This window comes from Balaenoptera ricei, chromosome 8 (assembly GCF_028023285.1).
Source record: "Balaenoptera ricei isolate mBalRic1 chromosome 8, mBalRic1.hap2, whole genome shotgun sequence".
Taxonomy (NCBI): Eukaryota; Metazoa; Chordata; class Mammalia; order Artiodactyla; family Balaenopteridae; genus Balaenoptera; species Balaenoptera ricei.
In genome coordinates this window covers 35574021-35589420 of record NC_082646.1, presented here as the reverse complement: position 1 = coordinate 35589420, position 15400 = coordinate 35574021, and the positions used below count along the sequence as shown (strand labels likewise).

The window sequence follows — 15400 nt, the reverse complement described above, 5'->3', positions numbered from 1 at the left end:
ACCAGGGGCTGGGGAAAGAGGGGTATGGGAAGTTGTTGTTGAAGGGGAATAGAGTCTCAGTTGGAGAAGATAAAAAAGTTCTGGAGTTGGATGGTGTTGCTAGTTGCACAACAATATACTTAATGACACTGAAATGTACACTTAAAAATGGTTAAAATGGTAAATTTTATGTTATACATTTTATCACAACAAAAAAATTGTTAAAAAATTGAATCATGTGTTTTGCTCATTTGGATTCAATGTTGTATTTTTACATGTGACGTAAAGTTGAAATAGAATGATACAAAACCCACTTTCAAGGAGTATGCTTTGAGAAAAGAGAAAAGATAACACCCGGGGTGAAATGCAAACAGCCATAGTGACACGGCCTTCTCACCATGGAAAGGTACTGAAGGGTACGTTTAGTCTCCTTAGCTACATTCGCCTTCTGTTTTGTCATCTCTTACCAGGCCTGAATTTAGCCTCAGAATATCTGAGTCTGGGAGGCCTACATCTACAAAACTAATTGAAAAATAATAATAATCCAACAGTGACACTTGCTGAGTACAAATTAAGCACCAGGCTTAAGTGCCAGACATGATATAGGTCAAGAAAAATGTTTTGGTCAGATTTACAAACATATATTAGTTTACTATCCTCACCTCACTATTTTGCTCTTTAAAATAAACAAAGCCCCGCACACCCCATTTCAGAATTAAGCAAGCAAACAGACATTTCTCTGTGCCAGTAACCATGCCAAAGAGTGTGTCAGCCAATGGTATTTGTGAAACTCACCATGCAGCTGACAGGGCCACATACTATGAAGCAGAAATTTTTGGAGAGGTTACATTTCAATCCATTAAAATTTCCTATGAAAAAGAACTTGCAAGTATGGACACTTTTTTTTTTAGAAAGGCTATTCTTCTAGAAAGAATCTAGTTCCATTATTATGGTAGGGAAATAAAGCATGAAAACAACAGTTCAAAACTGACCATAAATCCACCTTAAAGCAAAACCATTTCTGGTGTCTCTCAAGTGGCTGGGTTAATGTGGCATAACAGAAAGCCTGACTAGCAGGTATAATTAAAGTATGATTCACAGGAATAAGTCATGAGCAACTCTGAAAGGACCTACAAGGGAAAAAGTCCATTATAACATACTAAACTTTAGAGGCTAAATGATAGAAGGTAGGAGGAAATATCCTAACCCCATGTAAATGCAGTGATGGGTCTGAGTGGAAACATGTTGATAACGGCATCAGTGATTATTGGTCCAATGTCTGTGTGAGACTCTGTAACAGCATATTCTGCCTCATGTGGTATACAGATACTCATTCTCTGTTTTTTATTCCGAGAACTGCTTGAGGTCAGGCGCAATGCTTTGCTTTATCTTTCCATATAAATCGCTTCTCTGCCCAGATCCTAATAATGTATACAGTAGGCATAAAACATGCAATTACATACATGAATGGGTAAATGATAATTTATATCTTAGAATCTAGAATAAATCTGTCCTGACATATAAAACTTTTAAAGAAAAAATGAAAATTGAAATCCAACTTACTAAATGAAATTTATCAAAGAATGTTGCATTTTTAAAGAATTAATCACAGGACTTCCATTTAATGAAAAACAGGAAGAGATTGTTATATTTTATCCTGTTCCATATCTCAGCAGTTGGTATTGGATTTAGTTGCTTGTAATAGCAACATGGCAAAAGCTGAAAGGGAACTACTTGTTTGGCCTAATTTTTTGTCTTTCAGGCTGTGTGATGAATAGATGTAAAATCACCTTAGGTGAAAAACTGCACCACTGCAGCTTCTATCACTCCATCAACTAACAAATAGCATTATTGCCCTCCACCCCACCCCACCTTCCCAAATGAGGCGTATTTAACTGACAGACACAAGACAGACACTAAAAATGAAGAGGACTCTAGTGGTAATCGGCCATTCTGCCAATATTTTGAGGTCTAATGATGTAAATATGGATGGAAGGTTAAAGTCCAACTTCCCTGGCTCAGAAGAAAATAAAATCACAGCTATCAAATATACTGTTTACATCATCTTATCAGTCTTGGTTTAAGGTTTCCATGCTATTTTTAATGTTCATGTGTACTTAAAAAAAAAAAACTAAAAGTCTTGACAGATTCTGAAACTTAATTGGGAAAAATGTAAAGCACTTTAATGGAATTTTTCCCATGATCTGTAGAAGAGTTTTTTTAACAGATGGTTCAAAAGGACGAAGCAATGAAAACATAGAAATTAAAAGCAGATCCTTAAGGAAAATAACTGAGTTCTCAGAAATCCTATAGATGATGGCAGGACTAGATGTAAAGCAGCAGTTTCTTTTGCTGTCAAGGTTTTGAGAGAACAGAAATTTATTAGGTGATCCTCTACCAGAGGGATAACTGTCTCTTGGTATGAAGTAACTATTCATTTGGAACTTCAGCCAACTTCAACAGTTTGAAAAGCTCCATGCTTTTGGGGCAATTCCATCAAGGTGACGATAAAAAGTAGTATTGTGATACAAATAGTTATTCTTCTACAAGAGGAACACCTAAGTCCGAGGTGCTTGTTTGGGGAATAAAAACGACCTAAAATCTTCCCACCTTCACAGCAACTAAGAAAAACAACAACAGACAGCCTTAGGCCTATGTAGCTTTTCGTTTTGAATATAAAAAACCTGACTTTCTAGGATCAATGCAGTGAACGGTGGGAAAAAGTAAAGCTTTTCAACCTGGAATATATATGCATTTAGGGCAGACTCGTGAAGCAAAATCTAAACTAACGCTCGAAAGTAGCATCTTCCAACCAGGCTTCAAACTTTAGAGAAAGTCAACGTTGGCTTCTCTCCCAGAGAATTCCAGGGAGTGGATGGTGAGGCAGGGGTAGGGAGGAATGTTGGGAGTTGGAGATCATTTTGTGGGGTGGCGGACCCCGAAGTGTCACCGCGGGCTAGGGGGAACGGCCGCCCAGGAGGGGCAGAGTTAACCCCCGGGCGCAGGCAGGAGCGCTGTCGCACGGCAACTGCGCGGAGCCCGGGAGCTAAGTGCGGGCGGGCGGGGGCAGGAGGGTAAACGGCAGGAGGGGCGGGGCGGCGCGGGCTGGGAGCGCCGCGGCGGGAGGAGGGTCTCCGAGCGCTCTGAGCCTGCGTCCAGCGAGGGGGAGGGTTTCCCCGGCCCGGCCGGAGGGGCGGCTGGGCGCTTCTGACTCCCAGCGCAAACAACTGTCAAGGGAGCAGGAGAGCGGAGCTGCCGGAAGTGTCTGCGCGCCGCGAGAGAACTTTCCTGCTCCGGCCGCGGCCCTGAGCCTCCGCGGCCTCCGCGCTCCCGGCGACGATGCGTCCGGGTGACAACGACCTGAGCGGACCCGCGCCTCGGCCCGCCTCCCGTGTGTGCGCTCGCCTCGCCTCCGGGGAAGAAGCCTGAGCCCGGAGGCGTCCGCGCGCCGCGGAGCCCCGCGCAGGCGGCGCGGCGCGCTGGACCCGTTTCCCCTGCGCGTCCCCTTGCGTGCCGGCTAGTTCCCTGCGATCGCGCGTCCCCGGAGCCGGCCGCGGTCGCCGGCTGTCCCCGCCCTGACCGCCGGCCCGGACGTGTCCTCGGCGGCCGCTGGCAGTCCCTGTGCCATGGGGCTGCCGACTCTGGAGTTCAGCGACTCCTACTTGGACAGCCCGGATTTCAGGGAGCGCCTGCAGTGTCACGAGATTGAGCTGGAGCGAACCAACAAGTTCATCAAAGAGCTCATTAAGGACGGCTCTCTGCTCATCGGGGCGCTGAGGAGTAAGTTTCCCCGGCGGGGAATGGGTGGAGAGGGCGCGGGGATCTGGAGAGTCCCCCCCACCGGGGTGTGGGTCTGAGGGGTGGGTTGGAGGAAGAGAAGCTTCTTTTGTTTGAATGGGTTTGGGGACAAAAGCTGAAGAGCTCCCCTGCTGGTGACCAACAAAGTTTGTTCGTAGGTGTTCTTGACTTATTTACTCCCAAGTCTACAGAGAAGGGAAAGGTTTCTCTCTACTAGACCCCGGAGTGTATCCTGAGGAACGTTGTTCAAAGTCATCTTTTTGTATAACGCTCCTGGAAAAATGTTGGGGGCTATTGGTCTTTTTTGTAACTTCACTGTGCCTAGTTTGAACACTTAAATAAAAAAAGTCCTTAAGGAGGGATTCGAGAGTTTATCTTAAGGATAAAAATGAAGCTAGTTTTAGTGATATTCAAAGAAAATGATTAATTTCTTCTGTACCTCAGTGGCTTTTCATTGGGCACAATCAGTCATTGAATTGGCCTTTTAAAAACATATATAGATTTGTAGCTTTGCGATTTAGTAAGATGAAGACAGAGCGGCACCAGTGGATCTTATCTCTTTACAAGATTTTTGTGCGTCTTAATTTTTGGTTTGCATTGTAACTGGTGTTGGTCCAGTCACTGGGGATGAGCGTTCAGTGGCTAAAGACCAATCAGAACTTCTGATGATCTACAGAAAGTAAAGACTGCCTTTAGGAGAGTCTCCCACCTCCTTTCCCACACACCTCCTGTTCAGATTTTCTGTACTTCCTGCGTCCCCTGGATCTTCATTTTCAATTACTAGGACCTACGAGAGTCTTAGTAAAAGAAACTCTAGAGTTTCTCTTACAGAGAATTGACTGACTAAATGATAAGGCTTAATTTGTTTTGTTACCTTCCCCAGGACCTATTTGCACTTTAATAGAGGTTTCTGAAAGCCTCTGAAACGAACCCCTGGAAATTCTGACCTCCCATAGGTGAGCCAGATATTTTTGTTAAGGTGGAGAGAGGCCTTAGGGTGATCCATCTAGCAATTCCCAGGACATAGGTAGGGGAAGCATCATTGATATGTCAAGTGCAAGGTCAGTAACAACATGATGGAGATGTGCATGTGCCTGAAACTAAGACAACGTTAGCATCTGATCTCTATTTGGAAGTATGTATTCGTACTAAGGTTGAATCTTAGCAAAATGTCTTGAAATTAGTGTGCTCCCAAATGCTTTTTATTTTACCATCCCAAATGTGAAAACATCTACTTATCACTTGTGTTACTTAACCAGGGTAAAGGAAATAATGTTCTATGTCTACATTCACTTAATTTCTGAATTTGAGACTACTGATAATGATAGTATTTACTGATCTGTGAAAACTCTACTAGTTTATCTGCAGTTCTGTCCATCTTATGTATACACAAATGTGAACTCTCCTTCCTTCTGATTTGCAAATCCCACTTGAGGTCTCTGGACTAGCCTCTGCATCTTAGGGAGCATGATGCCTTTTCAAAAAGAGTTTCCCCATCTCAGTGTTGAATGCCAGGCTGACTCTTGCTGGAACTACCATATGGTCTACAAATGACATTTTCCTCTCACTCTGCTGGAGATCAGTTCTGTTGCTTCAGAAGTTGAAAACACATAGCTGTGATAAAACCTCTGAAATGTGCACCGTTTTACTAGTAATATTACGAACTTTACTGTGATTGAATCTAACCTTGCAAAAATCAGGTGATTCCCATCTTTATAGGTTTGTTCTTCCATTCATAAGTGAAGAAGTCTGGAGAGTGTAAGTTCCTTGAACATACAGACCCTGCCTCATGAACTTGAACTTGTACACTTAAATATACAACCTGTCTTTCTAGGATTCTTAGGTTTGTGATGAGAGTACATTACGTTAACTAACACTTGATGATTACTTCTCTTGTAGTAGAAAGAAAACGTTTTATTCCTTGTTAAACGAATTCCCAACATTAGCTTCCAAATGGGAAAGATCTGGAGCTGAGAAACCCTTGAAGTCACGTGATGGTGCTGCTTTCTTCCCACCAAGTGACCTTCTGTCCCTTGGGGAGGATGCTCTGAGGCTAGGCTGCCTCTGGAGCTGCTCCTGTAGGAGGATCGGAGTGTGTCTAAAGGACTTGAAGCCAGCTTAATTCTATCCCAGAGATCCACCAAGGAGCCCTCCTTCCCCCAGTCCTGCCCCTTCTGACTGTTTTTCCTTTCTGCCCTAGGAAGCCTTCACTTTCCCTGACCTTAAACTATGCCTTTCCTTTCTCCGTACATGCTGTTTCAATACGTATATCCATTATCCATTTCAGATTTATTTGTAGCACTTTGCTGTCATTTTCATTCATAGTTAATGGTTTCTTAATAAGACTTTCCTGAGCTGGCAATCATCAGTGCATTTCTAAGCATCTTATATTATTTCCAACCTAGTTAATAACTTTTCTGGTGAAAGTCTTGGCATACTCTCTTGGGTAATACATGCTTTACTGTTCCAGTAGGAGTCACATATGCTCCTTAATCTTTTGTTCAGGATGTGCATTTCTTTAGTAGAGTATTTTGAAGGATCCTTATAAATGAGGACCTTGACTTTGAATTTTAAATTTTAAAATTTTAAATAATTTTAAATAACAATAACTTTGAATTTTAAATAATATATGTAAGATACTTACCATATTTTTAAAATGACTTATTGCATTTCACATTCATATCCACTCTGAGAAAATGGATGACAGTTAACTAAGTGAGTTAACACAGTGACTTAATGTAGACCTGAGTTTAAGTTCTGGTGCTGTCAAATGCTCTGTGATAATTAGCAAATAACTTAATCTCTGGGTCCTACCTTTCCTGTAAAATGAGGGAGCATCTATAAAAATCTTACCACTAGGATTATTTGTTCATTTTGTTACATGCCATATAGACATTTGGTGAGTGGTATTTGAGAATATATGATACAGGTGAATTGGGTTCTAGTTCATGCTGTATGACTCACAGTCTCCACCCTTTTAATCAAATGTTACTCTATGAACTTTGTTCCTTTAACAGTTGCCAGTCTTAAAATTTGGGTTGTGAAATTATAGGCTAGTTTTGCTTATTAATTTTCTCCTTTTATAGATTATATCCAAAGAAACATTTCAAAATGGCTTTCTCATATAATTCCCCCCTTTACTTTCTCTTTTTATACTTTTGAATTCAAAGAACCATCGTTGAGTAGAGCTTTGTCTTTACAAGAATAGACAGACCCTCCCTCCCAAGAAAAGAAGAGAAAAAGAGGGGGGAAAAGAAGGCAGAAATGGAATTTTACTCATTGAATCGAATTGATTGAATTGATTGGGTGGAAAGAGCCTAAGCATGTCGACATTCTTTCCTCCCACCTGCCCAGCAGCATCTTGGCCATCCCTCCTTTCTTATCACTGCCCACTTCCTCTCATCTCCTTAAGGTGGAATTGGCCAGGTATTTCCTCTGCCTTTAGTAGAGTGTTTCTCAACCTTGTATGGCTGGACTTCTTTCAAAGAAAAAAAAAGTTAGTGGACTCTAATATAATTGTATTAATTATGATAGTTAAAAATATACCTGCATGAAACTATAATTCTTATGCTTATTCATGCAATCTTAAAAGCAAATCAGTTTACACATTAAATATAAATAATACTGTGAAACCAATTCAAAACTTTTAAACTACATTTAACCAATGGATGATGTTATTTTGCTGAAATGACATTTTCTCTCGTATAAAGACTGCTGATAATATCTTGTGTGTGTTGATGATTCATTTTCTCATTGTTTTCCTGATTGAAAGTTCAGTTCCTCAAAATCAGCTTGTCCTGATGATGGCCTTGTCTCTCTCACAAACTTTTATTTCTTGGTTGTATTGCCTCTGTTCTTAAAGCAGTTGTTCCTGAAACTAGCGATCCATGACACAAATAAGAAGGGCACCTATTTGAGTGGTAGAAGTTGGTCACTCATGAATTGATGTAGAATATGCAGTTAATTAAGACATTAGCAAGAGGAAGCACACAGTTTATTTTATTCAAGTATAGTTGGTTTGCAACGTTATGTTACTTTCTGCTGTACAGCAAAGTGATTCAGTCATACGTATACATTCTTTTTCATATTCTTTTCCATTATGTTTTATCACAAGATATTGAATATAGTTCCCTGTGCTATGCAGTAGAACCTTGTTGTTTATTCATTCTCTATATAGTAGTTTGCATCTGCTAATCCCAAACTCCTAATACCCACCCCCACCGGCAACCACAAGTCTGTTCTCTGTGTCTGTGAGTCTGTTTCATAGATAAGTTCATTTGGGAAGCACACAGTTTCTTAAAGGTGTCTACCCTCTGTGGCCACAGACCTCAGTTGGAAGTATACTGTCGTGGTGCACTTGTGATCTGGGGATAAAGTAGTTGTTTAGTATGAAAGATAACCCTAAATGCCAAGGCCACATTGAACTGTCTTGGAAAGGGTGAGGTACTCCTGCCTTCCATTTGCTGTGTTTCACTTTAAGCCAGTCTCTATTTTGTGTGTGTTCAGGGTCCACTTTGCTACCAGTTTTTGATGGCCCAGGGAAGGAGTTAAATAAAAGGGAGGAGCAATGACAAGTTTAAGGAATTTGAAAGACTTTCTGTAGTTATTGCACTATTTCCTTGGTCATCCTTCAGCTTTTAGTGAGAACTACTATTGTTTTAAGCTATTTTTGGTATTTTAATTTGCACCTAGGTTTTATTTGGTTTACCAGAACTCACTGTAGATTCTTGCTCACCCTGCAAGAGCTACTTCACTGTTGCTTATTCCACTAATGTTGTTTTGCTTGTTTAGCTGGGCAGCCTAGTCAAAGGTGTAGATGTGTAATTACTTCCACTATTCATTTGGTTCTTATAGTTATTCATTAGAATTTGAGTTAAATGAGCAGAAATAATTGTATCTTTCAAATGAACTGTAATTAATTTAGGAACTGGTAGATTAGAAATGTGGTGCTTTAAGGTTCTGCTTCAGAGACATGTATGAGTAAGAGCAGTTAGACTTGTGTTAATTTAAATGGGAGCCTTGGCGCTCATCAAAGTGGAATTAAATTGGGCTGGCTGAGTACTACTGTCTACCTCTCTCTGATTGTCTACATGAGCTTAATTGGTGCCCTTTAACAGTATCTTTATTTCCATTGGATTTCCTTTTTCCACAGATAGCAATTGAGGGGTTGTCCTGTTAGAAAGGAGTGGGTTGCTGGGAGAACAGAACGTGTTTTCTGTCTCTTGGAGGAGAATGGCTTAGCAATAACCACCTTTTACGCTGCTTCCTATGACAGTTATGATCAAGATACTCTGAGCATGCAGAAAACTCAGGTAACCACGAAACATTGAAGTCACTGAAAAGCTGCTTTAACAAACATGCTTTCAGTTATTAACATTTCTTAGAGCACAGTGTTAATCGTGTTCATGGTGATGCTTAAGAAACATTTCTCCACTTATATAAGAAAAAAATAATAAAGCTTACATTTAGTATTGCTGTGGTGCCAAGTGTAATTTTATTCAAGTAATGTATACGTAGAGTGGCAAATCTTTTCTCTAGATTTATAAAGAGAAATATTAAAGTTTTCAGGCTATTAAGCCGCATTCAGTAAATATTATGTACCAGTGAAATGTTTATTATGGACAGATGAGAAAGGGTGAAGGAAGGGGGGTTACTTAGTCTTGAATCTCTTTCCTGAATGTTGTTTCTTGCCAGAGCTGTGGTTGCCACCTGTTCTGGCCCCAGCCATCCCCGCTGTCTTGTCTGGATGGTCATTTCTGCTCATTTCAGCATCTTGGCAGGTGCCAGCTTCCCCATGGCTGCACCTGCTGCCCACCCGGTTCAGTTTGCAGCTCTGCCAGTCTTCCTTTTTCCTCCAGCCCGCTGAATCTCTGCCCAGCATCTAATCCTCCTCAGAGTGTATCTCGAGTGGATCTGGCCTTACCAACCAAGGGCTTGCTACCTGCTTCCTGCTGACTTTCATCCTGAAAATGAAAACCAGTTGCCGAGCACCTGGCTCTCTAGTTCAAGGAATCTGTGCTTCATCTTTTGCAGCTGCCATATTCTGAGTTTCATGGCTGGGTTTCGTATAAGTGTAGTGACTCCCATAATATTTGTTAATCTTAATGGCCCTTGGGGCAGGATGATAGCAGGACAGACGATGGAAGTGTGGTTATTTTAATGGTTTTGTTTTTGGCCAGGTGGACTTAAACTTGGCCTGGATATTTCTGGTACTGTGGAGCCTTCTCTGTAGGATTACAGCTAACCGGAATGTTTGGTTCATCAGAATATGCCATTGTTCGTATCTGCATTTTTCTGATTTTATAATCAAGAATCCAGTTATAATGCTGAAGAAAGTGTTACAGCAAAACACGCATGTACAATAGTCTGTGTAAGGAAAGTGATTTGTTTTAGAAAAAGTGAACTGTGGAATAGTAAGGTGCCATACAGTAGCTGATAATCTGTCAGTTTTTCCAACCTTTTTCCTTCGTTGCAGAGGAGCGTATGCATAAAAGAAGAAAAAAATAAGCCCTACTTTTCTAGGATTTTGAATCCTTCATTTGAGAGTAATTTGTCTAATTGTAATTTTTACATGGAACATGATGGGAAAAGGCTAGGATAAGACTAATAGTTAACTCTTTGTAGATTATTTTATATTAAGTATTACAGATTTTTCACTTGCAATTTTTAGATTTTGTGGTAAAAGTCTCTATGCCTAATAGTATTTTTAAAATGCCAAAACATGACTTTTTTATGTTGTTGGTTTATCTGATTTGGGTGATTATCAGGTATAATGGCGAGCATCTTGTATTTTGTGAAGGATGAGGAACCATCCTGGGATGATTCTCAATGTTGGGCGGTATGAAAATATTGGGAAGAAATGCACATTTGACATAAACTTGCTACATTGATAGTACTTTCCCTGAACCTTGACTTTACTCAGGGAAAAAGTGGGTAGACACAAAATGACCCCTTTCATTTGGAAGTCAGACACATTTCTCAGTAGTGGAATTTCTGTATTTCCTCACGCAAATCTAAAAAGCCATACTGCTTGCTAGTTTATGAAAGACATGCCAAAAGTATTCCCTCATGTGTACACATATACTGGAGTTTATCCAAATGAAAGACCCAGCTTCAGTTCTCTCTTTAGTACACAGGAAGAGTGATGATTTAATTTAGAAAACTGATACGTGTTTGTGATACGTGAAATGAGTGTTCTGTATAGTGTATTTATCCCCTTTCAAATGGAAACTGTGTAAATTGATTTTACTTTGCTTTGAGAATTTTCTCTTTTTCATTTATTTAATTTTTTATTCCTTAAAATGTCCGAATGAAAGATATGGCCCAAAACAAAACAAATACAAAAGGAGTGGTGGGAGAGATTAGCAAGGAGAAGCAGATCAAAATGAGTTGTGAAAGCAATTAAAATACTGTGGTTTTGGAACTTGTTTCAGACTTTTTTGTGCCGTCTATGAAAAAATTATTATGTGACACTGAGAATCAAAGGAATAAGAGATTCCAGCTGTTTTAAAAGTTGGTTGCAGAAAATATGAGGGACAATTAAAAATTGTCAACATAAGAGATAATAGGTGTGAATTTTTAAGGGGTACACCATTTAGGGAAGATTTGAGAAAGCTGTGTACTCCTGAAAAAATGATGTCAACATAGATGATAGGAAGGGACTTCCGCAGGCTTGTACTCACTGCACAGCAATCCTGGTTTTCCTCACGTGACCCTTTTTTAACGTTATTACTTCCTTTGGATCCCAGCTGCATCATGGCCCCTTTTTCTCAGTATGCACTGTTGTTGAATCCCTCTTCCTTATTTCCTCTATCCTTCTCTTAAATGTTGGTAGTGTGCAAGGATTCCTTCTGAGTCCTTTTACTGTTTGCTTTCCTTATGTGATAACATCTGCTGCCAGGGCTCCAGCTCTGACTTCCTTTTCCTGAGCTCTGCGTCTGATTTTCACCAGTCCGCTACCTATCACCACCTGGATGTGCTGCGGGCCCCTCAGACTCAGTGTGTCAAGACAAAGTTCTTCCTCCTGCAGCTTGTTCTCTTTGTGTTCTCATTTGTTCAGTTATATCCTCATCCACCTGGTCATCTTAGAGAGAAACAGCTGAGTCTTTCTAATGCTTCCAGTGTCCTTCTACTCCAGTTTTTAAACCCCATTTTTTTCCCCTTTTTTTTGTTTTTTAACATCTTTATTGGAGTATAATTGCTTTACAATGGTGTGTTAGTTTCTGCTGTATAACAAAGTGAATCAGTTATACATATACATATGTTCCCATATCTCTTCCCTCTTGCATCTCCCTCCCTCCCACCCTCCCTATCCCACCCCTCTAGGTGGTCACAAACCACCTAGCTGATCTCCCTGTGCTATTCGGCTGCTTCCCACTAGCTATCTATTTTACATTTGGTAGTGTATATATGTCCATGCCACTCTCTTACCCTGTCACATCTTACCCTTCCCCCTCCCCATATCCTCAAGTCCATTCTCTAGTAGGTCTGTGTCTTTATTCCCGTCTTGCCACTAGGTTCTTCATGACCTTTTTTTTTTTTTTTCCTTAGATTCCATATATATGTGTTAGCATACTGTATTTGTTTTTCTCTTTCTGACTTACTTCACTCTGTATGACAGACTCTAACTCCATCCACCTCACTACAAATAACTCCATTTCGTTTCTTTTTATGGCTGAGCGATATTCCATTGTATATATGTGCCACATCTTCTTTATCCATTCACCCGATGATGGACACTTAGGTTGCTTCCATGTCCTGGCTATTGTAAATAGAGCTGCAATGAACAATTTGGTACATGACTCTTTTTGAATTATGGTTTTCTCAGGGTATATGCCCAGTAGTGGGATTGCTGGGTCGTATGGTAGTTCTATTTTTAGTTCTTTAAGGAACCTCCATACTGTTCTCCATAGTGGCTGTATCAATTTACATTCCTGCCAAGAGTACAAGAGGGTTCCCTTTTCTCCACACCCTCTCCAGCATTTATTGTTTCTAGATTTTTTGATGATGGCCATTCTGACCAGTGTGAGATGATATCTCATTGTAGTTTTGATTTGCATTTCTCTAATGATTAATGATGTTGAGCATTCTTTCATGTGTCTGTTGGCAATCTGTATGTCTTCTTTGGAGAAATGTCTATTTAGGTCTTCTGCCCATTTTTGGATTGGGTTGTTTGTTTTTTTGTTATTGAGCTGCATGAGCTGCTTATAAATCTTGGAGATTAATCCTTTGTCAGTTGCCTCATTTGCAAATATTTTCTCCCATTCTGAGGGTTGTCTTTTGGTCTTGTTTATGGTTTCCTTTGCTGTGCAAAAGCTTTTAAGTTTCATTAGGTCCCATTTGTTTATTTTTGTTTTTATTTCCATTTCTCTAGGAGCTGGGTCAAAAAGGATCTTGCTGTGATGTATGTCATAGAGTGTTCTGCCTATGTTTTCCTCTAAGAGTTTGATAGTGTCTGGCCTTACATTTAGGTCTTTAATCCATTTTGAGTTTATTTTTGTGTATGGTGTTAGGGAGTGTTCTAATTTCATACTTTTACATGTACCTGTCCAGTTTTCCCAGCACCACTTGTAGAAGAGGCTGTCTTTTCTCCACTGTATATGCTTTCCTCCTTTATCAAAGATAAGGTGACCATATGTGCGTGGGTTTATCTCTGGGCTTTCTATCCTGTTCCATTGATCTATGTTTCTGTTTTTGTGCCAGTACCAAACTGTCTTGATTACTGTAGCATTGTAATGTAGTCTGAAGTCAGAGAGCCTGATTCCTCCAGCTCCATTTTTCTTTCTCAAGATTGCTTTGGCTATTCGAGGTCTTTTGTGTTTCCATACAAATTGTGAAATTTTTTGTTCTAGTTCTGTGAAAAATGCCAGTGGTAGTTTGATAGGGATTGCATTGAATCTGTAGATTGCTTTGGGTAGTAGAGTCATTTTCACAATGTTGATTCTTCCAATCCAAGAACATGGTATATCTCTCCATCTATTTGTATCATCTTTAATTTCTTTCATCAGTGTCTTATAATTTTCTGCATACAGGTCTTTTGTCTCCTTAGGTAGGTTTATTCCTAGATGTTTTATTCTTTTTGTTGCAATGGTAAACGGGAGTGTTTTCTTAATTTCACTTTCAGATTTTTCATCATTAGTGTATAGGAATGCAAGAGATTTCTGTGCATTAATTTTGTATCCTGCTACTTTACCAAATTCATTGATTAGCTCTAGTAGTTTTCTGGTAGCATCTTTAGGATTCTCTATGTATAGTATCATGTCATCTGCAAACAGTGACGGCTTTACTTCTTCTTTTCCGATTTGAATTCCTTTTATTTCTTTCTCTTCTCTGATTGCTGTGGCTAACACTTCCAAAACTATGTTGAATAATAGTGGTGAGAGTGGACAACCTTGTCTTGTTCCTGATCTTAGTGGAAATGGTTTCAGTTTTTCACCATTGAGGACAATGTTGACTGTGGGTTTGTCATATATGGCCTTTATTATGTTGAGGAAAGTTTCCTCTATGCCTACTTTCTGCAGGGCTTTTATCATAAATGGGTGTTGAATTTTGTCAAAAGCTTTCTCTGCATCTATTGAGATGATCATATGGTTTTTCTCCTTCAATTTGTTAATATGGTGTATCACGTTGATTGATTTGCATATATTGAAGAATCCTTGCATTCCTGGAATAAACCCCACTTGATCATGAAACCCCATTTTTAAGCTGGTGTTTTTTTCATTCCACCCAGATCCTAACATTTGGTTAGTCCTGCAATTCTGTGCTCACAATATCTTAAATGTGATGTTCTCTGCCTGCCTTAATACTCCTTCAGTGTGCGTGTTTCTGTGTGTATGTGTATATGTATGTATGTAGATACAAAATAATTTTTTTTCGTAGCTTAAAATGACAGAAATTTATTCTCTCAGTTCTGGAGGCCAAAATCCAAAGTCAAGGTGTCGGCAGGGCCATGCTCCCTCTGAAGGCTCTAAGGGAGGATCTTTTTTGCTTCTACTAGCTTGTGGTGTTGTCAGCAGTCGAAGACAGTCCTTTGCCTTGTAGCTGTTTTACTCCTGTCTATGCCTCTGCAGTCACAGAGAGTACTCACTGTGTGTCTCTGTTTATTAGATTTTACTTAGTCTTTTGAATATAAACTTCTAGGTGCCAAGGTTATCTGTATTCTAATCTGACTGCATTGTGGATACTCAGTAATAGTGAACATGAACCAGTTTACATTTTACTAAGAACATTATATGGAGGAGGATTTTCATTATCTGTGGAGTGAATGAGCCAGGGAATGGGGATTGCAAGTTTGTTCTTTAATATTTCTCCCATCAGCCGTCAAATGTAACTGCTCTGGCCTGGTTGCACTGACCTGTAGGACTGGGTAATCCAGGGGACAGCAGATAGCATCAGGCGGTAGAACTTCATTTTAGTCCTGCTGCTGCCACTGACTAGTGGCATGGGTACAAGCCATTTGTCCTAGACCCTATTTTCATAAAAAATGGGAGTCGCATTTGCTGTATATTCGTTGTAGGGTTTTCATGTGGGCCAATGGACAAAATGCATAATAACATAATTTAAAAATGTAACATTATTTTCATTTGCTTTAGGCAGGATCTTTGTAATCCAGATAACTTCAGCT

General features: G+C 40.0%; 1 protein-coding gene across 1 annotated transcript in view; it reads left to right on the top strand.

Moving 5' to 3' along the window:
- Positions 1–3110: 3110 nt before the first annotated feature.
- ARHGAP42 (Rho GTPase activating protein 42) overlaps positions 3111–15400 on the top strand; it is a 291265-nt gene continuing 278975 nt past the window's right edge. The window contains exon 1 of the mRNA XM_059930533.1: positions 3111–3759. Within this exon, the coding sequence (XP_059786516.1) occupies positions 3606–3759 (154 nt within the window). The 5' untranslated portion in view covers positions 3111–3605. The remainder of the gene's footprint in view (positions 3760–15400) is intronic.